This window comes from Accipiter gentilis, chromosome 4 (assembly GCF_929443795.1).
Source record: "Accipiter gentilis chromosome 4, bAccGen1.1, whole genome shotgun sequence".
NCBI lineage: Eukaryota > Metazoa > Chordata > Aves > Accipitriformes > Accipitridae > Astur > Astur gentilis.
In genome coordinates this window covers 31,794,535-31,820,615 of record NC_064883.1, presented here as the reverse complement: position 1 = coordinate 31,820,615, position 26,081 = coordinate 31,794,535, and the positions used below count along the sequence as shown (strand labels likewise).

Sequence of the window (26,081 nt, the reverse complement as noted above, 5' to 3'; positions counted from 1 at the left end):
CTTCAATATATTAAGTTTTATATTATAGAGGCACATTAAATCATGAATATTGTATTGGGTTTGTGTGGCAAGGTTTTGGTAGCGGGGGAGTTACAGGGGTGGCTTCTGTGGGAAGCTGCTCGAAGCTTCCCCTATGTCCAACAGAGTCAATGCCAGCCAAGGCCAAGCCCACCAGCGATGGGAGTAGCACCTCTGTGATAACATATTTAAGAAGGAAAAAAGAGTTCTGGCAGCACAGAAACTGCAGCTGGAGAGAGGAGTGAGAACACATAAGAGAAACAACCCTGCAGACCCCAAGGACAGTGAGAAAGGAGGGGGAGGAGGTGCTCCAAGCACTGGGGCAGAGATTCCCTAGAAGACCATGGTGAGGCAGGCTTTCCCCCCGCAGCCCGGGAAGGTCCACGGTGGAGCAGACATCCACCTGCAGCCCGTGGAGGACCCCACGCCGGAGCAGGTGGATGCCCAAAGGAGGCTGTGACCCTGTGGGAAGCCCATGCTGGAGCAGGCTCCTGGGAGGACCTGTGGACCTATGGAGAGAGGAGCCCACGCTGGAGCAGGTTTTTCTGTGACCCTGCGGGGGACCCACACCAGAGCAGTGTGCTCCTGAAGGACTGCACCCCGTGAAAGGGACCCATGCTGCAGCAGTGTGTGAAGAACTGCAGTCATGGGAAGATCCCACATTGGAGAAGTTCATGGAGGACTGTCTCCTGTGGGAGGGACCCCATGCTGCAGCAGTGAAAGAGTGTGAGGAGTCCTGTCCCTGAGGAGGAAGGAGTGGCAGAGACAAAGTGTGATGAACTGACTGTAACCCCCATTCCTTGTCCCCTTGCGCTGCTGTGGGGGAGGAGGTAGAGAATTCAGGAGTGAAACTGTGCCTGGGAAGAAGGGAGAGGTGGGGGGAAGGTGTTTTAAGATTTGGTTTTATTTCTCATTACCTTACTCTGGTTGATTGGCAATAAATTAAGTTAATTCTCCCTAAGTTGAGTCTGTTTCGCCTGTGACGGTAATTGGTTGAGTGCTCTCTCCCTGTCCTTATCTCGATCCATGAGCCCTTTGTTGTATTTTCTCTCCCCTGCCCAGGTGAGGTTTTGTGTTGGGTTTTTTTTGTTCTTAATAAATGAAGGTTGTAAACTGACTTGAATGCTGGGTAAGTGAAAGGTATTTAAATACCACTTGGGGGAGGCAGGGGTAAAACACAAAAACTTGGCTGGGCTAAAATTGGCAGTGTGGCCTGAAAAAATTGATGCTGTCTCCTTGTAAATCACATTCAGTAGTCCTATTTTGTTCCATTCAGACACTTAACTCCCACTGTGTGCATGAGAGAGTAACAACAGTTATAATGCATTGAACTTACGAGCAGTAAGGAAATGCTTGCCCTTGCAGTAAACCTTTCCCATTCACCTCTGTTCTTCCTTCTTTCCTCCCCTCCTCTGTATGGCTTTGCTGTCTTTTACCAGTCTTAGTTGTTTAATGTTCATACCAGCCTTAAAAACAAGGTTGGTCATAAAAGGTCATGAATTTGAAATGCTAGTCTGTCTTGTGTTTTTTTTAAAGGCAATCTAAATGAACATGGAGATCACAAGATATCAACAATAGCTGACCTATAAAGAATAATGATTTGGCATCTGACTTGTAGTACATGTAGCACTTTGTCATTCAAAACACATTCTTACTGATCAGGAAACTTTTAAGTTTGTATTTGGTCTGAGCCTTTCAGCCTAATACAGATCTCTGCTCTAGGTAGGATCTTTGTGCATTCAAATGTAGCAATGTTCATTCTAAGCCAAGAAAAGTGTCTAAATCTGTAGATTTGCAAACTGAAGACTGACGTCTGCAGCAGGAAGTACACAGATAAGCTTATCACAGTGGTGTAATCTTTGGAAAATCTATTTTAAGTTATTAAGTATTGCACCTGTCACTGTTGAAGAAGCACTTTTCCACCTTTGCAGCATCAGACCTGAAATTCTGATCTGTTGTGTGTTGTGAATACAGAGGCTAAGACGGTTTAGTTGAAAAGTATTGGTAGGTTTTACTTGTGTTTTCACAAACAGTTTTTGACAAAACTTAGTTCTATAGTAATTGCTAAGTAGATGTCTTCTTCGCTAAATGCCTTGTGCAGTATAACTCTTGAGTATGTCTATTCTAGCATTTATACTTTTAGGGGGCATTAATTTTGTAAAATGTCTTAGCAGCTCTCTTGATACTTTGCTGTCTTCATATATGAAAAAGCTTCCTCTCTTCCTAAGAGTTACAAACTGCAATGCCTTTTTTTTTTTTTTAAATAACAAAAGTTGTAATTTGGAGGAATATGAGATAGGAACTTTGATAGCAAGGTTAGTTGCACTCTTTGCCAGCCTATGCATATTTGTGCAGCTCATGTTTCTGCTCATTACTATATGACAGTTTATTTCCATTGTGTGTTATATAGAGGAATAAAGTACTAAAAATGCAGGTATTGTGGAGTCTACAAAAGTGTGCTTGTTTAACAGACTAGTGTTTTGTCATTACTATGATTCACCATGTGCTTTTTCTACAGACTTTTTCTTCTATGTAGCATTGAAGTGGATAATGCTAAAGGGCTTTTTTTTCTTTGTTTATTTTTTAAATCAGAAATAACCTTGATGGTGTAAGGTGGTGCTCTGGAAGCTTCATTTGTTTCAGTTTTTTTAGCTGAACTGTCATGAGCTTTTTATATGGAATGCATGTGTAACTTCTTAAAAGGTGCTTAAACTGTTTAGGTTGTTACAGCAAACTTCTTTTTGGTTATCTGACATGAGCTGCTGAGCCTTAACTCGTGGATGAGCAAACTTAGACAAATGTTGTGTCCTGGTTTCCTAGTAGCTGGTATAGTGCTATGTTTCTGAGTCAGGTATGAGAAGAATGTTGGTAACACTGACGTTTTCAGTTGTTGCTAAGTAATGTTTAGTCTAAAGTCAAGGATTTTTCAGTTTCTGATGCCCAGCCAGCAAGAAGGCTGGAGGGGCACAAGAAGTTGGGAGGGGACACAGCCAGGACAGCTGACCCAAACTGGCCAAAGGGGTATTCCATACCATGGGACATCATGCCCAGTATATAAACTGGGGGGGGGGGGGGGGGGGGGGAATTGCCTCACAGGGATTAACTGGGCATCGATCGGCAGGTGGTGAGCAATTACATTGTGCATCATTTGTATATTGCAATCTTTTTATTATTACTGCTGTCACTTTATTAGTGTTATCATTATCATTACTAGTTTCTTCTTTTTGTATTCTATTAAACTGATCTTATCTCAACCCATGAGTTTTATTTGTTTTCCTGATTTTCTCCCCCATCCCACTGGGTGGGGTGGCAGTGAGTGAGTGACTGCATGGTGCTTAGTGGCTGGCTGCGGTTAAACCATGACATGTTGATACTTGGTTTTCTTGGTAATGGTTTTGATGTTTTGCTGTCCCTTCATAACTTCAATACTGTATAATGTTCAGTACAAATATCAATCAATTTCTATTGCTATTTAAATTGTAAAGGACTGCTTGAGATAACAAACCTGGACTTTACAGAAGAGGTAGTTAAACCTGACAAGAATCTTGTAAACAAAGCACTCTTATCAGAAGGTACAGTTATTTTAGTTTTGTGTGTTATAGAGCCTGTGTACAACCCATGGTTCACTTGCTGATTTATCTTTTTTAAAAATCAGTAATTTTTGTTAATTTGCCTTTTTCCCCCCAACTAAAAATAAAGTTGCATATGTGTTGGGTATCTCTCAAGTCTCTTTATTAATGTTCGAGTTGCATAATGCACACTGGACTAGAAAGTTAGTAGAAGAAAAAGTTATCAGACTACTAAACACAAAGACTAAAATAAATGTGGCTTGCACTCCAGCTTCTGGTATGCTGTGGCTCAGGGAGAGAACAGCTGTGGAAGTATGGCTGTGTTTTTTGTGCTGTACTTACTGTCTTCCGTAGGGATGCCCATGGGTTCCTTTTTGAGATGGTGTTAGGCAAAGTGGCATTGATAAAATCCACGCTTGTCTTGCAGTTAGTTTCCAAAAATGTTTCTGCGTTCTTTGTAGAGCTTGGTTAATAGTAATGCCTAGTGTTCAGGTTACCCCAGTCTTATCAGTTTGGGCATTTGTTTATTAAAGTCCTCGTGTAGTTGCACAATTTGGTGTTTAGAGATCTGACCAAGCTCCAGGTAATGCTAAGTTTTAGTCTTACTGCAAATTTCTGATGGGAAAAATAGTAGCTCTAGTTACTGTTTTTGAGATCTGTTTTTTTAATGCTTTTTAACAAAAGAAACCAAATCCTGTTCTTAATTAGTCTTGTTTTTTCTTCAGAATCTTTGAGCACGTGTAGATCTGGGAAGCTGTTGATCTCCACTGTTTGTGGAGTCCGGCCTGTAGAAGGGAATGTTTTTAAGCCTTCAGTAGACTAATACTAAGGAGATAGAGGCACTTCTCAGACTGTATGTTACGGCTTTATTGCCTTGCCTGGTGTTTTTCTCTTCCTTGCCTGTCTTGATTGTGTATTGCTGCCGAGTTGATTAATGAATCCAGATCGAGATATGCCTGAACTGCAAAGGAGAAGAGGTTGGTTTAATGATCACTTGAAAACCTGGTCTGAGGAACAACTCCTGTGGAAGGAGTGGTAAATGTATTTTTTTCCATAGTTGACAGAAATGTAGAGAGAAACGTTGAGAGAAATGTAGTACAAAATTTCACCCAACTCAGTTGACTTCTTTTGAAGTCCTGTTATCTATGTAAATGTAGATTTATAACTTAAATAGCACTGAGTGAAGTTAAAGGTTATGGTGTTCTACTATGATACATGACTGGAATAGTTGCGGCACCCTGTCTATGTTGGAACACACAACCCTGTGTGCATCTGCACATTAGTGTTGTTGAGTGGAGCAGTGAAAAGGAATAGAGACTTGTTTGCTGCAAAGTTGGGCTACCATGTCACTGTTCAAATTACACTGCTTTTTTTATCGGTGGTCAGTACTGTTAACAGTACTATCAATCCCTGTAACTAATAAAAATGCTGGAATCCACATGTACACCTTTTGCCATCCAAAATTACTTGAGCTGTTATGCAGTATTGCTGATGCACAGTAATGTTTAAGCAAGCAGCAAGACACTGCTGCGTCTATCTTTTAACTTGAGAACTTGATGCAATTTTATTATGAGTCAACCGATGAAACGATCTTGAGTTCCGCTTCTGTTTTCCCTATACAAGGGGAAAATAATTTTGCTATAAAGATTTATTCACACAGCTGAAACTTCTGATAAGGGCTAAATTCTAAGGGCTGTTCTCATTCTGCTGTAGATGATATCCTGAAAGCTGTGTTCTTGTAAACTGGGTCAAATCTTAGTTCATTTTGTGTTACAGTCTGATTTCAGCGTGGAGGTCATGCCCTGATCAACTTAAGTAATATGTTAAAAGCATCTTAATGTGTTCTTTAGAATCCTTTATTTAGGGGGAATGTATTTACTTATTAAACTATATTCTGTTTAATATAGATCACAAATAGTTTTCATGCATTACAGTCTCACAAATTACAACTATACAGCTGGAACAGCAGGCTGTGTAAGGAAGGAGGACTTTGACACATTTGCAGTTAAGTCTGGAATCTTGTGAAATGTGTCTGTGTGGCAGTCACATGAGATGGGCTGAGCTGTTTTAACTGTGTTGGTATTGAAAAAAGGCAATTCCACTGTTTCCCTAGAGCTTGCCATGGTCTTTACATTACCTGTTAATGAAGTGATTTAGCTTACAGCAGAAGACTTGCCTAAGAATAACTCCCCTCCCCTCCACATGTAACAGGGCTGCATAGGCTGAGGAGTTCCATTAGAGCTAAAGTGATTACAGAGGAAAAGGTGGGGAACTTTTATGGCCATTACCAATGCTGAGGAGGTGGGATAGCTCATTCTGTTAGTATTTAGCTGTTAGCAATTCCTAAACAAAATATTTCAAACCAAATCCTGTGGCTCTGAATGCATGTAGTGCAGTGGCAGTTTGGCAAGCAGCCAAGTCACTTCAGTCTTTTTAGGTAGTCTGAACAGGACCTATGCCTGGGAAGATTGAGGTGTTAAATATTCCGTTTGTGAGCTATACTGTGCAATTAAAGTATGTGTTAAATACTAGACTTTTCCTGCTTCCCAGGGTTCCCTAGGTTGTATATGTTATCCTCTGGCATGTCTTAAACAAATCTCGTTCATTTTTTCATCTCTGCCTGTCTGTTTTCCACAGTATTTTAACATATGAAACTGATTTCAGTCTTCTGGTAACAGGACAGAAAATCACTCTCCATTTCTTCTGGCATTGTCATGATCTCTAGTACTAATCTTGTTGGACTTCTGGGCTAAATGCCCTGCGTGTCCTTCACCTCTCTACCACCATTCACTGAACAGGCATAGCAAGTAAAAATTTCCCAGAAGTTGTAAGTAATTTGCTGCTGGGAGTCCACAAATGCAGAAGCAAGATTATTCCAAGAAGAGGGCAGGCTCCTTGCATGCTCATGGAAGTGTCTGATTTGAACATGGGGAAAACAGTTGACTACAATGCTCAAGACAGTGTGGCTGACCTAATTTCTAACTAGTGTTCCAGATAAAAAGACTAATAATTAGCAAGGTTTCTTGATAGTCTGTTAATTACAAAACCACGTATTTTAAAAAGTAAATTAGATCCCATTTTCACTGAGCAGTTGCTATTTAATCCTATGCAGCTATTTTAAGTTGGCATTTGTAGCAGAGATCTAATTATTATAATAATTACAGTGGTATCCTTAATTGACTACTCATGAGACTGACATCGTTGATTAACAGAAGCGATCTCCATAGTTTTTCTCCATGTTTGGAATATGAAAGACAGCTTTTAGGCTCTGCTATAATAACAAAAAAAAACATTTTTCTCTACTGCATAGAATGATTCAGGACATTGAGAGATCTTGGCAGCTTCAGAAGGGAAGATATGCAGCCGTGTGGTTTGGGTGAATCTTCAGGCAGCTTAAGTTGATGTGAGACGGTGTTTACCCTGTGTCCGTATATACTACTAGTCATAATAGAAAGAAGGCTTACAATTTTTTTGGGGCCAGATTGTGGAGGTGGGAGGGGTGGAATGATCTACTGTCTTCCTCAGGACCCATCACAGCAGGAGAGCAAGGAATAACATAATGCTGCCTTGTTGACCCACCACTTCTGTCCTGTTTTGATCATGTGTGCTTGCTGTGGCCAAATTTAAACTATTTCTAACACATTATATGATAATCATATACTTGAAGAGGGTAGAAGCTGCATGTATGCTTACTAACATAACTGTTGCCTTGCCATTATCAAAAGTCAGATTTATAAGCTGGTATTCAGGAGTTGGGCTTTGCTTTCTCAGAGTCAAGGATCAGTGTAACTCGGGGACGGATCTTGCGCCAGAATACCTGTTGAAGACTTCGGTGCTCTGCAAGGCAGATCACGTTGCCCTCATCAGTATGATGTCAGTCAGGTTTGGAGCTCTTTGCCAGTAGTTGTTTGGAAACAACAGTTGTTGATGCTGTAACAAACTTAGAATTGTAGAATCATTTAGGTTGGAAAAGACCTTCAAGATCATCAAGTCCAACCATCATCCATGCCCACTAAACCATGCTCTGGAGTGCCTTGTCTACGTCGTGCTTTTTGAATACCTCCAGGGATGGTGACTCAGCCACTTCCCTGGGCAGGCTATTCCAATGTCTGACAACCCTCTCAGTAAAGAAATTTTTCCTAATATCCAACCTAAACCTCCCTTGCTGCAACTTGAGGCCATTTCCTCTTGTCCTATCTCCAGCCACCTGACAGAAGAGAACTTGTCAGAATGTTTTGCTGTTTTGCATGTGGTTTTTGCATGTAGTTATGTGTGACTGGATATGCATGTGAGGTAGTAAACAGAAAAGTGTGGTATGTTTCTGTAATAAGTGCTTCTGTAACAAGCTGTGAAACCCGTTGTTCAGAAGAACTGAGCATTTTTGCTTTCAGTCATACTACAAGCCACTAGAGCTACTTGCTGCCCTAAAGATAAGAAAAATGCAAAGGAAATCTGGAGTATCTCTGAACAGTTTACATTAATCTAAGGTGGCTACTATATTCTGGCTGTGCATTCCATACCTTTGCTTGCAGCATTGCTGATGCTTGCCTGTCCCTCAGTGAGCCCTTCCTACTGCATTAGCAGATAACTGCTCCTCCAGAGTGTCCCACAGAAGCATATTTCTGATGCCTGAACTGGTTCTAGTATGGGGGAAGAAATAATGTCGGTGATGAATAAGGGGCAGCATTAAAAAAAAAAAAAAATCTTAAATTTTCTTGCATGTCATTATCTGAGATCACTCTCCATGAACCTCCTAATCTTGAATATAGGTTATGTCTGAGTAGTAAATTGCAGGACAACTAAGATCTGTTAACAGGAGAAGGTGAAGAGAATGAGTCAGTTTGGGTTGTTTTATTCCTTTCTGTCTCCTTTGTGCACAGATCTATTGGATTGAATCTATGGACAAATTTCCTTTAGAGTAGATTGGCCATCATTCTTCCAAAAGAGGCCACCTTCCCTGATCATGCAGGCTACTGAGATCCTCCTATGGCTGAGAGACATGATCATATCCCATAGCTTACTGAGCCAAGGAAGGGGGGAAGTTGGAGAGTGATTTGCCTGCAGTAGGTCACAGAAGTGCTTCAGTAGTTCCTACCCATATGTTATGGGATGAGTTAGTCTGAACGGTCTTGGTGTACAGCTGGGTGTCCTAGCAACTTTGCTTGCGTTGTCCTCCACTATCCTTCAGCCAGTAAACGTTGCTCATTTGAAATAACCTAGGGATAGGAACAGTATTGTCCCTGTGAATTTAACAGCCAAAAATCTTTAACTTATAGCAGGTTGCTTTTGCACCAGTTCATTGCCTTTGCATGACGTAGTTAGTGACTTCTGATTTTTCCAGTTCCTAATGTTTTCTTATTTCATCTTAATTAGAGAGTAATATGTTTGTGTTTAAGATGAGCTGCAGTTTTGTTGGATTCTTCCTGTGTGTTTAGGTTTTTTCTAAGAGTTTTGGATCACAAGTTACTAGAAGGCAAAACATGTCTAGAAAAAGACAGGTCTGTGAGTTTGTATACTTGTATGTCCTTGGTTCAGTCTCGCCTGTGATCTGTTTTGTTGCAACTGTTGTGAACCTAATGCTTCTTGACAACAACCTGTTGAAACTAGTATCCTTTTTAGTTCTTGTACCTTAAACATTATGGTGTGAGCTGTGAGATGGTAATGTTGGAAACCATTTCTGTCAGGCAGTGGATAGATGTGAGAGGATTCTCCCCAGTCATGCTGATGTAGATCAGCAGGTCCATGAAGACCAGTAGATGGGCAGTGGTTTGACATGGTTCCCAGTAATGACAAAATCAATTGTAGTGTCCTTTTGTATAGTTTTTGTATTTCTGAGGCAAAGATGTGATTATGATGCGTACAGACTTGAACTCACTCCTATGTCCTTTTTATGAATACCAATATTTTAAAAAAACTCTTTCTACTTGCTGTGTGTGGCTTTCTCCACCACCACATCTTTTGCTTCCCCCAACAAAGAGAGTATTCCCTTCCTTAGGGTGGACTTTGAGAATTTGGAAACCTTCTGCTTTGCTCTATGCACTGGGCTTCAGAGTTGGCTATTTTGGTCATTGCCATAAGCAAACGTGCCTTAAATTATTACTTCTTTCAAGAGCGCTGGAATAATTTGGAGAAACTATTTGAAAAAGCATGCAGTCAAATTACAAAACAGTGGATTGTTCCCTTCATTCTTAAGAAGATGCACTTATTGCTACTGCAGTAACATTTTTGTCCAATAGACTTATTTTAAAATTATAATATGCATTCTGTCCCTTTGCTTTGTTCAATTGTTAATGAAGGTGTTATATCACTTGGTCTTTTAATGCCTTGTGTGTCTCCAAGGTGTGTTGCAGACTAAATATTTCATCAAAGAAATCTTTGTGCTCTGTCAGTGCAGTTTTCAATGAGGAACTGTAACTAACTTGGAATCCAACAGTCACATTTCCAAAAACTTAACAAGTATTACCAAAATGCGGAAGAAGGGAAATACTGCTTGCTTTCAGTTGCTGCATTTCTGCTTGTTTTTGCTTGCAGGCAAGAGTGCCTACTTGTAGTCAGGTTGAACCACAATTATAGTATCCTTTCTTTTGTGTTCTAATTATTGTAATTCAGCTTTTTTTAAGGTATTGTGCTAGAAATGCAACAAGTATGCAAGTACTAAACTTGTTTTGAAGGATGTCGTGATTTAACCCCAGCCAGCAACTAAACACCAAACAGCCGCTCACTCACTTCCCCCCACAACCCAGTGGGATGGGGGAGAAAATTGGGAAAAGTACTAAAACTTGTGGGTTGAGACAAGAACAGTTTAATAAAACAGAAAAGAAGAAACTAATAATAACACTAATAAAATGACAATAGTAATAATGAAAGGATTGGACTATACAAATGATGCAGAATGTAATTGCTCACCACCTGCTGACTGATGCCCAATTAGTCCCTGAGCTATGATTCCGCCTACCCCCACTCCCCCAGTTTATATACTGGGCATGATGTCCCATGGTATGGAATACCCCTTTGGCCAGTTTGGGTCAGCTGTCCTGGCTGTGTCCCCTCCCAACTTCTTGTGCCCCTCCAGCCTTCTTGCTGGCTGGGCATCAGAAGCTGAAAAATCTTGACTTTAGACTAAACATTACTTGGCAACAACTGAAAACATCAGTGTTATCAACATTCTTCTCATACCTGACTCAGAAACATAGCACTATACCAGCTACTAGGAAGACAATTAACTCTATCCCAGCTGAAACTGGAACAAAGAATTACACCCATGTCCTTGCATTATCACGTGAGAGAGGTCCTGTTGCCCTCCAAAGCAGAACTAAACAAAAGTTCCAATTCCTTCAGGCTGCAGTGAGAGCTGCTCTGCTGTGTTCCTGCATTCCCTAGTGCCTTTGTTACTGCCAGCTTGCTTTAGATTATCACTCTTTGATGTTTTGGAACATGCATGGCAATACTGGTACAATAAGTGGATACAAGGGATGAACTTGGTATATCAAAATCAATAGAAAGGAAGACTACAGAATAAAGAATGGTGTCAATATATAATTTTGCTTAGGAAATTTAAGTACATCATGCCTTGCTACATTGTGGGTAGTCAGAAGAAGGGCTGTTGTTTTGGTGGGCTTTTCCTTTAGACTAGTGATGGGAAAACTTCTAAAGGAAGAGAGTGGTTGTTAAGTTTTTGTTTAACCAACTAGTACGGTAATCTGAATAGTGTTGGAATTCAAACTGTCTGAATACTTTTCTGGACAGGAATATAGTGGGATGAAAAGGTGCAGTTTCATGTTACCGGCTGGATGTTGCAGAAAGTGATGAAGCTGTTCTTTCCCTCAGGCACCCCTCTGTCTCTGGGCTGAGTGCTCCTACTGCATCCCTTTGACTCTGCAATTGTCTAACCATGTGATGAGCCAGTGTAGGAAGCTAACCCGATGAAAAATTAACTTGGGGGGGGCGGGGGGGGGAGAACAAGCAGATTTTTAGGTTCTGCATTAAATCTTGGAATAGCTTTAAATGCAAATTTGGATGAGCATTAGTACAAGGTAGAGGGAATGAAGTTGGGGGAACAGTACCATCATTCTTAAAAGTACTGGCTCAAATTAGCATCACAGCACAAGCAACTCCCAACGTTGTATTTCTGATAGCTTTTTATGTCAGGCAGAGAAAGCAACTGAAGAGGGAAGCTTTTCTGGATATAAACCTAACTAATAGTTTGAAAACAGTTAAATATAAAAGTGGAAGGCAGTTTCAGTGAGAATAAACTGCCTTCAGTAAGTACAAGTTGTGAAACGGGGTATGTGTGAAAGATACAGCAGAAGCAAGTTGAGAGAGAGGGAAGAAACTGCAAAGTCTCCTGTGTTCTTCAGTAGTTTGGACTGAGGTTTTGTAAGACATCTGCAACTATTCCAATGTAGTTTCAATAAGAAGGATACCTTAATGCAGAAATCTGAATGCACTGAAAGTGGAAACTGATGAATAGGAACAAAGAATGTGTGAACAATTAATATTTACATGAAAGGTTTACCTTGAAAGGAGGAACAAGGTGAGATCCATCTAGCAATGAATGTGCAGAATAAGAGAATATTTTGTAAATATTTATAGTAAGAGGAAACCTTGATTGTATTTGATACAGAGATAGTTGAAATGTTTATCTGCCATAGCTTTTCATAAGTCTTAATCTTTTTTTTCCCTTGGTATTCATTTTAAAAAGGTGTTTTTTTAATTTAGTAATGGAGCTAAGCCAGTTTACTGGCTAGTTGCTAGCTACTGAAAGGAATCATCTTTCTCCCTTCCTCCCTTTCCCTACTGCCTCCCCTCCCCCTCATCCGCACCTGCCCTGGCAGTTCAGGGAGCTAATTTGTCGGAAGACTAATTGTTACTAATTGCTTTCAGGGGAAATAACAGGAGAGACATGGCTTTCTGTGGATTTGGTTCCCTAAGCTGTTGTCATAGGTTCAGTCTGGCATAAAGCAGTGGTAATATGGAGAATGACAGCAAGGGGCACAAGACTGCACCTTGTGGTGGTAGCTGTTAGATGAGTTTCCTTCTAACATGACAGATTACAGCCTTTGAGCTTGACTAGCCCACCTAAAATTCATGCTAGGAATTTAAAGAAACAGTCTGAAATAATTTCACAGCTGTTTGAGAACTTCTGAGGGGCAGATGATGTTCCAGAGGAGAAAGGGAAGAGGCACTGCAACCGTGCTGCTTAAAAAAGGACCCCACAACATAAAATCCACAAAAAAACCTCCAAACAAAAAATCCCAAACCAAAACCCCATAATAAACAGCCTTTTGAAAAGGTGAGAGCTAGAGGGTTACAATCAAGTTACCTTAACAGCAGTTCCTGGAGGAATATGGATAACGTAAATTATTTGGTCCCACTAATCACCTGGAAGATACTAATCTTTTTGTGAACAACTAATAGGAGTTTTTCAAGAACAAACCCTCGTTAATCCAGTCTAACTCCTTCCTGTGACAGGGCAAGGGACCTAGTGGATAGTTGCATCTTGACTTTTAAAAAAGGCTTTTTTGATACTGTTCTGTTATGCAATGAATGGAAACAGTATTGTAGAAACCATTGCAAAGTGGAAATATATCTGATTGGAAAACTGTACCTGGAAATGGATGAGCAAAGTGAAAAGGTTTGTTAAATTCCTGAAGAGGTCTGTCTTTAAATGCCTGTTGGTATTTTCAGGAGTGATTTGGACTACAGTATCTACATATTAAATCAAGATAACATGAAGTGCAGCCAGCATGTTTGATTAGGATTTGGAATTCAAAATCATTCTGGCAAACTGAGGAAACCATTTTAATATGGAAAGCTGTGGTTTCACATGAATGAGATGTTGCATTTGGGTGGGAGTAATCCGCTGTGCAATCACAGTGGAGAATGACTGCAAAATAGAAACTGTAAACTGTAGTAGGTTAGTTAACTGTAGAAGTTTAATGTGCTTTCATGTTAAAAATGAGTGCTTCCAGAGTTACCAATTGCACCTGATTATGTTCAGGAGAGAGAGGTGCTGAGCCACTGGCTGAGATGTTGAAGTTGGGGTCAGAGTTGCTGTTCCTGATTTCTGTCCAAATAAGTGAGAACTTGGTGCATGGGAGTGTAAAGGGGAGGTTGCCTTGTCTGTTTATTTTCATTTATTGAGTGGAGTGTCTCTTGTGGTGAATTGAAACAGGTATGAACAGCAGATTAGTTTACCTGTTTCAGTGAAGGAACTTTTATCCAGTTGCTTTCATAATATGTGAGTCTACTAATGCTCTCTGCTCAAGTACTGAGTATTTTTGTAATGGGGATGAAAGTTGGGCAAAACTATGATTTGTGTTTCTGTTTCAAGAGTATAGTCAAGATTTCTTTAAATACTTGTTACTGAAGCCTGTTAGGAAATTAGTATAGACTACTGGTACTAACTAGGATTGCCCATTTCTGTATCAGAGATGAATTAGAGAAAGTGAAATCTTAATTTAGTGTCTAACCCCCTTTTCTTCCCTGAAATGAAGGAATTTTTTGTGTTTAAAAACACAAATTGGAATAAATGGACCAGGAATCCATCATATGATTATAAAAACAGTAAGCCTTTGCTGTTACTCAAAAAACATTGGCTATTACTGTGTATTTGACAAAGAATCCTACTGTACTATATGGAAATAAAGCTTAATTCCCTGCTCTGCAACAGTTGTAGCTGTTGGGACAAAATCCTGAAGAATTATGACTGTTTACACAAATTTGAGGTGTCTGGCAGCAGTGCTTCACTAAAAGGTAGGAAAGAGTTTATTTTGTACCATATCCAAGAAAATTTCAGCTGCCACATCTCCTAGGTGACATACATGTCTGCACTTAAAAATCCTAGAAGATCAAAATCAGTCTAGTGAGTTTTACAACTGTATGGTATGTCGTATTCTCATGATTAGTCTCTTTTCATGAAGAAACTTTTTAATGGGACAGATGTGTAAGATCTCTGCAGCTTGTTTGAAGGTAAAGGTAGGCTAAAATCCTCATGAGTCCTTGCAGCAGAATTAAACCTTGGAACAGGTACTAGTTTGAGGCTGTACTAACTGCAGTTTACAATAAATCCTATTTTAGAATTTCCTTGAATATTTTTTTTATTTAACTTTAGAATATATTAATTGCCTTTATTGTACTGAAGAGGGAGTAAATTGAAGTCAGTCAGACAAAGATGTATTAAGATCATGTGGATGAACACTGATATGTTTTTATTTCAATATTAAAACCAACTATCCCTGCCACCCTTGTGCTGCAGTTCCTGTTTTGAGTATTTCAGTAACCTGGTTTATAGCATCTCACTAATAGCTGTATAGGCAGGACTGATGCATCACTGGTTTACTGAGCACCTAGGAAGGAACAGTATAGAAACTTAAGAAACCAGCTTTGGTAGTAGGGAGAAAATACCATGTTGCATTGTCAGTAATCCATTATGCAGGGTTTTGTTTTACCAACAAAACCCCACACAGGGTTTTGTTGGTAACTCTGTGAACTCTGCTGATACTACTTACTGTCTTGACAGCACCACAGGAAAAATGGAGTGCATTTGAATAGTAGCACTAGAAAATTACTAGAATTTGTAATGTTATTAATCTGTTACTTGGGTTGTAGTAACAGATAGAAATGTTAACTTACTTTTAAGCTTGAAAAACAGTTGCAGATTTCTTAAAAGTTAATTATTCTCACCCTCATGGTTTAGAGCTTAATAATAAAGTTTATTTGACAGATTAGGATTGGAAAAAGGAGGATAGTGGAAAGCATTGCAATAAATGAGAATGTCTTTAGGAATCATCATCTGTCTGAGTAAAAATAGTTTTTTCTCTTCCTAATAGGAGATGATGGCAGGTGTCCTTTCTGGTTTTCTGACATCACTGGCAATAAATGGTCATAGCAAATACAGAATAATACCAGAGTGTATATCTGTCTTCAGCTACTTATAATCTGTATGTGTAATCAATCTTAAGTGTCTCTCCAGAAGTACATAAAGATAGATTTATGTAGCTTGGGTGCCAAGAACGTGCAACTTGACTCGCTAAGTTTAATAACCGATATGTGTGTTTGTGTAAGAGGGAGAGCTCCACCTACTGGAAAAACCTTCAGGTTTATGGAATGCATTTTGAGTCGAGGGTGCATTGTCGATTTCTTGGGTCTGGTCTCAGGGATTTGGAATGAGAACATTTGCAAAGACACGGACTTCCTTCAACTTTAAAAAGTCTGAGCTCTGAAAGATTTTCATCTTGACTCTTTTTGTTTATAGGAACATCATCTCCAGCGGGCTATCTCAGCACAACAAGTATATGGAGAGAAGAGGGATAACATGGTTATACCGGTTCCAGAAGCAGAAAGTAATATTGCATACTATGAATCAATATATCCTGGAGAATTTAAAATGCCAAAGCAGCTGATTCACATACAGCGTAAGTAAAGTAACTCATTCATTGAAGTCTACACTGAGAACTTTGGTTTGGTAGTAGTTCAGGAGACTACTCTTAAATGTCTATTGAGCTCGCATTAAAACTGACTCCTGAGAATTTTTTTCAGACATGTAAAGGAATACATACTTCTTACTGAAGAGGTATATTTAGTTCTTGATCAAGAATTAGATAGATGTCCTTCTTGAGTCTTTGTCTATATGTTAATACTTTAAATTTAGCAGTCTCAAGGGCCTGTTTCTGCCCTCTATAACACTCTGTAGTTACAGGTTGTGGGGAAATTTAGGTTTGTTAGCAAAGGCAGACACTAATATACTTGAAGAGGAGAATATATAATACATAGTTAAGAAACAGAGTGCCTGTCCCCTGAAGCTTAATCAGGTTAAAACAACAGTAGAGTGGGTTGGGAAACCAAGCAGAAATGGCAGTAGTAGTAGTATTTGCCTATGCCTGGATGGAAGTATTCTACATCTAAAAGTAGGTTGTTTTTGATATCACTGATGTCTTGCAAATGTGTTGGTATTTTGGTTTTGGGAAGATAGCAGCTATCCTGTATCGATGTGACCTTTGATGTGAGCACCATGTTACTTCAGATAACTTTTGAAAACATTATAAAAAATGTAATCTGTTGCAGAATTCTGTTGCATGGTGTAATTAGTAGAGTTCTAAAAGTAGTGTCTGTGCTATGTAAATGGATCTCATGTCTAATTAACTTTGGTTAAATGTTAGACTTCTATATCAGTTTGAGCTTCAGTGATGGCTTAAAGTATTAGAATCATAGAATAGTTTAGGTTGGAAGGGACCTTTTTGGTTCAATCCCCCCTGCAATGAGCAGGGACAACTTCCACTAGATCAGCTGGAAGATCAGGTAGATCAGAGCATGCTCCTCTGCTCCTAAGCAAATGAAGAGATTAATACTAGCAGTCTTCCATGCTGATATTAAGGTCACACTTTTTCATTCTTCTTTTCCTTATCTAGTTGTTTTACAGCTGAAATGGTGATTTTTCAGCTGCATTGTATTCTACCTATTTATTTATTAAAAGCAAGTGATGCTTTTCACAACATGTTTCCAAGTGTGTAGTTGGAGAGGAATTCGTATCTCTTATGAACTAAAACAACTTGCATGAGGCATGAGAACTAGGGAGTTCTTGTTTTGAATGCAGAACACTGCATTTTCATAGGATATTGTGGAAAACAACAGTTCTTTGTGTTCTGCAAAAGATTACTTGTGTTTGAAGATGCCTTGCTACATAGGGTAGACCATGCTGGGCCAGTTTAGCTTGACTCGTCTACATCACAAAGATCATTGATGAGAATATGTGTAAGGTCACTGTAATACGGTCTGCATATACTTTTGTAGAAGTACCTTTGAAGTGTGTTTGGGCTGAAGTCTTAACTGTTGATAATACAATACATAAAACTGCAGAATACTAGACAGCATTGAAAATTTTGACCAGTCTAAAAAATTCTTACTGAAAGCAGTGAGGTAGAAAGCTGCTAGCTGGTTTGACCACTAGTAAGCTTTCACTGGTTCACAAAAGCATAGTCAAATAGATATCAACTTTCATTCCTGATTTTTAATGGTGTAATTTTTTTCAATTAAGTAGTAGCTAACTTTGAAGTAGCATTACTACAACATTCAAACATATAATTTTGGTCTTGTCTTCAGAAGAATCTGGTGTGTACTTCAGACACTGCTTTTGGAACAAAACATCTCTGTAGTAAAACTAACTTTCACTGTATCATTTAGCTTTTAGTTTGGATGCTGAGCAGCCGGATTATGACTTGGATTCAGAAGATGAGATCTTTGTGAATAAGTTGAAGAAAAGAATGGACATCTCTCCTTTGCAATTTGAGGAGATGATAGACAGACTAGAAAAGGGCAGCGGGCAGCAGGTACAATGGTACTTTGAATAAAGAATTTGAAATATGCACTTTATATATTGCTGTATGAAAGTGACATGCTGGGTTTTGCATTTAGCCAGTCAGCCTGCAAGAGGCCAAGCTGTTGCTGAAGGAAGATGATGAATTGATCAGAGAAGTGTATGAGTACTGGATTAAAAAGCGGAAAAACTGTCGAGGTCCCTCTCTTATCCCAGCAGTGAAACAAGAGAAGCGAGATGGTTCCAGCACAAATGACCCTTATGTTGCTTTTAGAAGACGAACTGAAAAGATGCAGACACGAAAAGTAAGTAGATCAATACCCCCCTCTGCTTTTCCTCTTCCTTCTCCCCCTTTCAAAAAGTAGTTTTATATAAAGAAACTATTCAGCTATGTAGTATAAAACAATAGAAGTTGGGTGTGCTTTGTTTTAATTTGCAAGGATATAAACATAAAAGAAACTACTTTAGGACAGCTACTGAATGAAAGTTTGTATTCACTATTTTTTCACTAAATCTACTGCTAAACTTATGGTTTTGGTAAGCTGTAGCTCATTGATAGCATGCACATGCTTCTCTGTTTTAGCGTGTGATTTTTTTTTTATATATATACATAAATATTTAGAACTTAATTCAGATTATTTAATTCAAATGATGTGGGGAAACATATACACTATGTATCTACAGAATCGGAAAAATGATGAAGCATCTTATGAGAAGATGCTTAAGCTGCGTCGAGATCTGAGTCGTGCAGTAACCATCCTGGAGATGATAAAGAGGAGGGAAAAAAGCAAGAGAGAGTTGCTGCATTTAACACTGGAAATTATGGAAAAGAGGTAATGTTTATTGAAATTTGCTGCAGAAAGCTTTGGAAACTACTTTGTATTCTGATTCCCACACATACTTAAAACAGTGATAGTTTTTAAAATAAGTATTTAGACCCTTTCACATTTGCAAGATAGCATATTTTTGTAAATGGCTATGGAGAGCAAAATAATATGTTAGGAAGTTGCTTATGGGAAAGTGACCCATCACACTAATCTACATTGGTTTTTTATGTGTGTACGTGTATTTAAATGTATCTATATATTTTATATACTATACAGGAAGAGAGGTCATAGTTTCAGGTAAATTCATTTGGAAATTTGTTAAACTTGAATACATAGTTTAAGAAAGTCCCAGCTAATTTTAAGGCCATTTCCAATCATTACCATTCTTTTTCATTATTGCTGTTCTTTTTTAGCAAAGCCTGATCTAGTACCCTCAATGAAAACAAATAAATATTTTGTACAGTATAAAATGTTATTCTCTGAGTCACGTCCAAGTAGTGCTGCTTTTGACATACTGTTTGTCAGCTGTGCTGAAGACCAAATGCTCTGCTTTGTCAACTGTCATTTTCCCAATCAAGGGAGAATCGCATTTGCAGTGTGGAGTTGTTGTTTAGGTTGATACTTAGAATCTGAATAGACTTTTCTAGCTTAAGCATCCGGGTTTGAAAACAAATGTTTTGAGTCAGTATTTTAAAGCTCTAACTTTTTAGTCTGGCTTCTTAGGAAGACAAGTCGAATGTCTGTACCAGTGGCATTTTTTTCAAGCACTGACCATTTTCACTAGAAATAAGAGAGGGAAGAAATCTCAAAGGTTTTCCAGTACCTTTGTCAAGAAAATAAGCTGTTGAATAGAGGAAAGACTCAATGCCCCCCCTCAGAATGGAAAACTGCACTTCAACTCAGCAGTTCCCACAGGACTTGAAATGTAATATGTTTCATGGAGCTGCTTGTTGTGAAACTATTCCATAACATAGAAGAGAGGATTGATGAATAAGGCACTCTGCTTCCCTGTTTAAAACCTTTTGAGTGATAAATGTTTATTTTTAAAAGGTACCTGTCCCAAAGTGAGGGGGGAGGGAAACCCTCTCCTTTCCTTGCAGTTTCTGCTTCTTTCCTTTACATTATTGTCTTTTAGAGATGTTTTACAGGCTTTACAGGGTAGTTATCCTTTTATTTATTTGTCAGCATTAGTTGTCTCAATGGAGCTTCCATGTTAGTAGTCCCATTTTCTGGAACAATACTTCTGTACTTCTTGCTGTCATCCTGGATGTCCCTTTACCCCAAGTTGCAAGTACTAGTCTTGCAGCTGTTGTGCAGCTTTTTACCAGACATACATTGTAAACATTCCAACCAATAAAAAGAATAATTCTGATTGCAGGTATAATTTGGGTGACTACAGTGGAGAGATCATGTCTGAGGTCATGGCACAGCGGCAGCCAATTAAACCTACCTATGCTATTCCCATCATTCCTGTGACTAACAGCAGTCCTTTTAAACACCAAGAAGCTATGGAACTGAAAGAATTTAAAGTTAAAGTGAGTAATGTCAGTAACCGAGTTACTAGTTCATGCTGTCACGTATGCAAGATACAGCATTTTAGGATGGGAGAAGGATTAAGCTTTTTGAAACTGGAAATAGACTAGCAAAGCTGCAATTGGAATAAAATGCTTTGTTCTGTTGGAGTTATGATGATAGCATATAGACTACTGGCTTTCCTCAAGATGGAAATAAAGGAAGTATAGACGAACTACAAAAGGACACATGCAATTGTATTCTTATTCTCGGGGATACCAACATTTTTCTCTAATACTGTCCATAAAGTTAGGATATCCTGAAGAAAACTGTATTTATTACCTAGATACTGGACAAAGGTACGACTAATGAGGTAAAACCCGTATCTTGTTCTAAATTCATGTAACTTTAATCTGGAGGGTTGTTTTTTGTTTTGTTTTTTTAAAATATGATCCACTGATACTCCCAGCATGCTGTATGTATATCTTTGTCTGGGTTTGTATTTAAGTAAAGTATCAAATAATCTTGTTTGATTTAGAATGCTGATCAGCACTTTTTTTCCTGCAGGCTTTAATTTTTTTGTCTTACAAAGCATAGCTACAGTGCCAACAACTGAGCATATTAAATAGGTCAGATAACACAGGAGCAATGCTGAGGTATAATTTGAATTTTAAACAAAGGCTTCTTATAACTGAAGAATGTCCAAAGGCTGTTCTGAATCTGACAAAGTGGCTTGAATTGGTTCCATTGATAGTAGAGTATTGTAACTGAGATTGCCAGAGTGTACTTACCTGTTAATGATGCTGGGTCGATGCAGTGTCTCACAGGGTGAAAGAAATCTGTTTCTTGGAGACTTGGGAAATGCACTTGGATTTGCATAGTATAGGGAAATGTGTTTAATTTTTAGAGGATTTTCTGAGATTCTAGGTATCTTTGAGAAGTCTAACTTCTATTTTTGCCTTTAAAGCGTTGTTTGGTACTTAGTAATTCCCTAACATTGCATAAATGCCTATTAATTTAAAATGTTAGTGTGGTGGATTGACCTTGGCTGGATGCCAGGTGCCCACCAAAGCCACTTTATCGTTCCCCCCCTCCCCCCGGTGCTTCCTGGAGATCATTGTATATATTTTTAGTCTAGTTTTCCAAAGTAGTACTGTTACCTTAACCACTAGTTTTTTATCTAGTGCAGATTGAGTAAACAGTGCTTGATTCCACCTTGTCTGTTAATTGTTTCAATTACTGGAAATTAAATACAGATACTCATTACATGACTGCTTGTATTGCTATCAAGATGGTGGAGAGATGAGTTCACTTTTTAGCTTGCTTACACAGGAGTTTTTTTTAAAACTCTTGTTTTAATCTAATTTGCTTGTGTAATTTTACACTGCCTTTTTTTTAACTTGCAGCAAGATAAACCTGATGTTATTAGACCCAAAAGAAAGTATGAGAAGAAGCCAAAAGTCTTACCTTCGTCTGCTGCTGCTACTCCTCAACAGACAAGTCCTGCTGCACTGCCAGTCTTTAATGCTAAAGATTTGAATCAATATGATTTTCCTAGTTCGGATGAAGAACCTCTCTCCCAGGTAGGACCTCTATAGTTTTATGCTGCTCTTGAGGAAAGAATAGACGTAAAACTCATGAACTTACTAGTATCTCTCCTCATACACCCCCCCATCCACTCTTTAAAGGTTTTGTCTGGTTCTTCGGAGGCTGAGGAAGAAAATGATCCTGATGGTCCTTTCGCCTTCCGTAGGAAAGCAGGCTGTCAGTACTATGCTGTAAGTAGTATTTCCTTATGTGTCATAAAACAGAGTATCGTTGTGGGAAAACATCTTGTGTTTAATTGTTTAAAATTATTTTAAGCCTCATTTAGACCAACCTGGCAACTGGCCATGGAGTAGCCCTAAAGAGGGAAGATTAGGAGATGTGCGTTACAGATACTGCTTAACCACCCTCACTGTACCCCAGAGGTGTATTGGGTTTGCACGAAGACGGGTCGGCCGTGGTGGAAGGTAAGTGCTACATAATTGTTGCTGATTTTAAAAATAAAATGTAAAAAAATCCCCACCAGACCCCAAACCCAACCAAACAAAAAACCAATAAGACATCTTTTTAAAAGAGCAAAGTTTTAAAAAACCAAACCCCATAAAAGCAGAGACATCAGAGGGGTTGACTTTTTAAATATTTCCATTTGATACAGGTTTCCTTAGCTGATTGTCTCCATTTTTATTTTGCAGTAGTGGAAGCCACTGTAATACTGTTTTCTTAAATGTTTCTAGAGGGCTTTTTTTTATTGTTGGCACTCCCAAGTTCTGAGGTGAAAAATACATGTATGGTTTCACTTGTGATTGATGGTTTGTATTTAAATGATTTGCATAGTTGTCTTCAAATAGTAGTATTTAAAAATAGCAAACATCACATTTTTCAGAAAATGCTTTTCTGAGTTTGGACCATATTTGGTGATTTGCCAGTTGTAGAGGAGAATTTGGGAGGAATACTTAGAAGTGACAATAACTGTTAAACATTGTCAAAAATACCAAAGCATTAAGGACTTGCTTAGAAGCAAAATGCCTGAAGTATCTTTATCAAAAACAATTTATAAATTGTTCAGTGTAGAAGTGCTATTTCTTAAACATTATGTGATGTCTTTAAGAAAATGGTACATTGGTATTAAATTTTAATTTAAAAAATATAAGAACATGATTTGGCTTTCAGATTCTTCATTATTACTAGCCAGTCAGATCAGCATATTGACAAAATCAGAATGGGAGCTGAAGGCTCTTACTAGGATTTTGCAAGGGGATTTGGAAGTTAGTGTGTGACATCCCCACTGAATTGGCATGATTGTAGGTATATTCAGTAGATACAGGAGTAAGGCTTTTGAGCTGAAGTTACTTTAGGAGGGCATTTGAATTGCTTTTTAGTTACTTAAGTGATTTCATTCTCTAGTGTTTTTTCTTTGCATTGTGGAACTCCATCTTCCAGCCTGATGTAAAAAAATAATAATATATATATATGTTGTTGCAGTGTTTTAATACATACATGATGATGTACATAGCTGTTCAAACAATAAAAGTTAGAATATAAATATGAAGAGAAACCTGAATGTACTACTTAGTAAAATAATACATAGTAATGCATTCTGTGTCGGGGGTTGGGGGGGGGGGGGGCGGTGTTGGTTCTTCTGGAAAGTTTTGTGTAGTTTCTTTTACTTTTATCCCTTTGTTGTCCCCAAGTATACATGGCAAACTGGTGACTTTTCTTGGTGTTTTCTTGCCACTGTGTAATTCTGCATTGTTTTCCTGTTTTTAGGGTGCTACTAGACAGAGCGCATTCGGACTATGATAACACATTTCATCAGCTGGATTTGGAAATGTTTTCCTCATCACAACACTCTTCAATCAGTCAATTTGCCAATACCTCAGAAACGAATACCTCGGACAAATCTTTCTCAAAAGACCTCAGTCAGATACTAGTCAATATCAAATCATGTAGATGGCGGCATTTTAGGCCTCGGACACCCTCCCTACATGACAGTGACAATGATGAACTCTCCTGTAGGAAATTGTACAGGGGTGTAAATCGAACAGGCACAGCACAACCTGGGACCCAGACATGCAGTACCTCTATACAAAGTAAAAGTAGCAGTGGTTCAGCACATTTTGGTATGTTTATTTTGACAAACTTGCTTCTAGAAATTTTAAACTTGGCTCAGAAAATACAGAATATCGTTAGGTCATCCATACTTTACATCATTGTCTATTTTGATAGTAACAGCCCATCTTCATTTCTCTTTCTTTATTTGCTACATACAATGTTTATTTGTATTTATTGCTAGCAGTAGTGTACTGCATCTCAAATTTATGCAAATGCTATCTTGATATGTAATTACGATTTTAGAAATATGAAGGCTTAGAAACCAGTATTGTGTAGGGTGTAAGCTGACTCTGCAGATCTGGATTTTTAGAATTAAAAATGTTGATATAAATATTACATTCCAAATTTTTCTAGTACAAGGTGTGGTGGTGGGAAATGGTTAGTTTAAATGTTTGCATTTAAAATCCCAGCATATTATGAATTTTTACTTGAACTTACATGAAATTAAATGCCATTTCCCATCCAAAAAATACCCAGCCCACCCCCACTGATGCATCTGCTCATGTTTGGCAAAACTCTTGGACTAATCACCTCTACATCTTGTCAGCAAGTGGCAGATTATATCTTACAGAACCTAAATTACAGAATTGAGGACCTGATTCTTAAGAAAACATGATGAGGTGGTGTTTTTTAATTAGAAAAATATTGGATAGCATATCTCTTTATATTGGGTTCGTCACACTGGGAGACTGGTATTTGCATAGTTAGAATGTAACTTAAATCTTGAATTTTGATCAGCCGGTACATTAAAAGTTATCCTTTCATAGCAAGTAAAGTGATGTTTTTTGCAAAGAAATAACTTTACAAGTTGGCCCCCATTTTGTAAGGAGTCTCTAAAATCATGTTTCCCCTGCCATTTTGAATTATGGCTTTGGAAACAAATTAGAAAACGTGGATAATATAGGAGTTGTGTGGGGAGAGATGCATGTACCTAATAAACTCCCCAAATTGTGGGATGTTTTGGAGATTTGCTTGAAGAGTGTTACCCTGGTATCAGATTACTTTAATCCTCCTGTTTTCCAATACATTTTGTACCTTTCCTCCCTGTACCACCTGGGGATTTTTTGTGTTTTCTGAAAATTTGTCCTCCTTACATTTTTAGACTTAGTGGGCAGCTTTGTTCTGCTGCTTTATTTCATGCTTCCTCTCCATGCTGTCGTAGAGTAGGTCCTTGCCCCCATCCCTTATTCTTTTCTCTTTTATGACTCTTCTTGCTAGAAATGTATTAGGGCTAAAACTGACGATTCTTCTGGCTTGTGATCTAAGTACGGCTTTTGGTGTTTAAATTCTGCTGCTCCAATGTTTCAAATGAGTAAACCAAGTCCAGAGGAGAGAATGATCTGTCTAGTGGCCAGAGTCTGAACTGTGATAAAATGGTAGTCAGGTTACTAGTGTGAAAACAAAACTAATGTGTGAGGAATAAATTATAAATACACTATAAAGTAGTAATGGGCAATACATTACATCTGAGAATAACATAGACTTGAAAAATTGGCTGTTTAAATTGAATGTAAAGCATGTGTCTTGGTGTGTGTATATAAGTGCACAAACACACCCCCTCCACTTCCCCCACCCCCCAAATCTTTTTTTTTGTTAAATAGATTATTAAGATATTGGTCTTACATCCATTTAGGAATTAAATCCAATTGTTATTTATGGTGATAAGTTCTCTACAAGGTTTTAATTGTGTATTTTGAATTGTGTGGGAAAGTAATGCATATGCGTAAGTGCCTAGCATGTTACGTTCATTTGTTCTTGGAATTCTATGCAGATAGTTTATCTCATCTGTGTAAAATACTTAAGTTAGTATTCCAAGCTTTTCCAAATTTAAATGTTGTGGAGTTTAGATTCGTATTTTTGTTAGGGTTTGGTGCAGGAATGAAATACTCCATAAAAATATAACTATGTCTAAATTCATAGATATACTTTAGTATACTTTAGTATACATAGATACACTTTAGATATCTATATTCATAGATATACTTTATGTCTAAATACATAGATATACTTTGGATAGTGACTTATTAATATAACCAGGGAGATTGTACTGTGTAATTATTTAAAATCTTATTTGGGATTCTTGTAGCATTGGAGGTGTGTATGAGTTTGTGTATATGTGGTGTAATGATGATCATCTGTTTAGGGGTAGGTATTTGAAAGGAGCATATGGTCTAGTTCATCTTG

General features: G+C 38.3%; 1 protein-coding gene across 7 annotated transcripts in view; it reads left to right on the top strand.

Moving 5' to 3' along the window:
* Positions 1 to 26,081, top strand: part of EPC1 (enhancer of polycomb homolog 1) — a 54,262-nt gene that overhangs the window by 14,488 nt on the left and 13,693 nt on the right. For all 7 annotated transcript variants that reach the window (XR_007505823.1, XM_049798689.1, XM_049798690.1 and 4 more), the window contains exons 2-10: positions 15,844 to 16,003; positions 17,769 to 17,914; positions 18,000 to 18,206; positions 18,586 to 18,734; positions 20,107 to 20,263; positions 21,647 to 21,823; positions 21,929 to 22,018; positions 22,104 to 22,252; positions 23,553 to 23,905. Coding sequence is in view for 6 of the 7 variants with exons in the window: in XM_049798689.1 (XP_049654646.1) it covers positions 15,844 to 16,003; positions 17,769 to 17,914; positions 18,000 to 18,206; positions 18,586 to 18,734; positions 20,107 to 20,263; positions 21,647 to 21,823; positions 21,929 to 22,018; positions 22,104 to 22,252; positions 23,553 to 23,905 (1,588 nt within the window). In the remaining variant the exon portion in view is untranslated. The remainder of the gene's footprint in view (positions 1 to 15,843; positions 16,004 to 17,768; positions 17,915 to 17,999; positions 18,207 to 18,585; positions 18,735 to 20,106; positions 20,264 to 21,646; positions 21,824 to 21,928; positions 22,019 to 22,103; positions 22,253 to 23,552; positions 23,906 to 26,081) is intronic.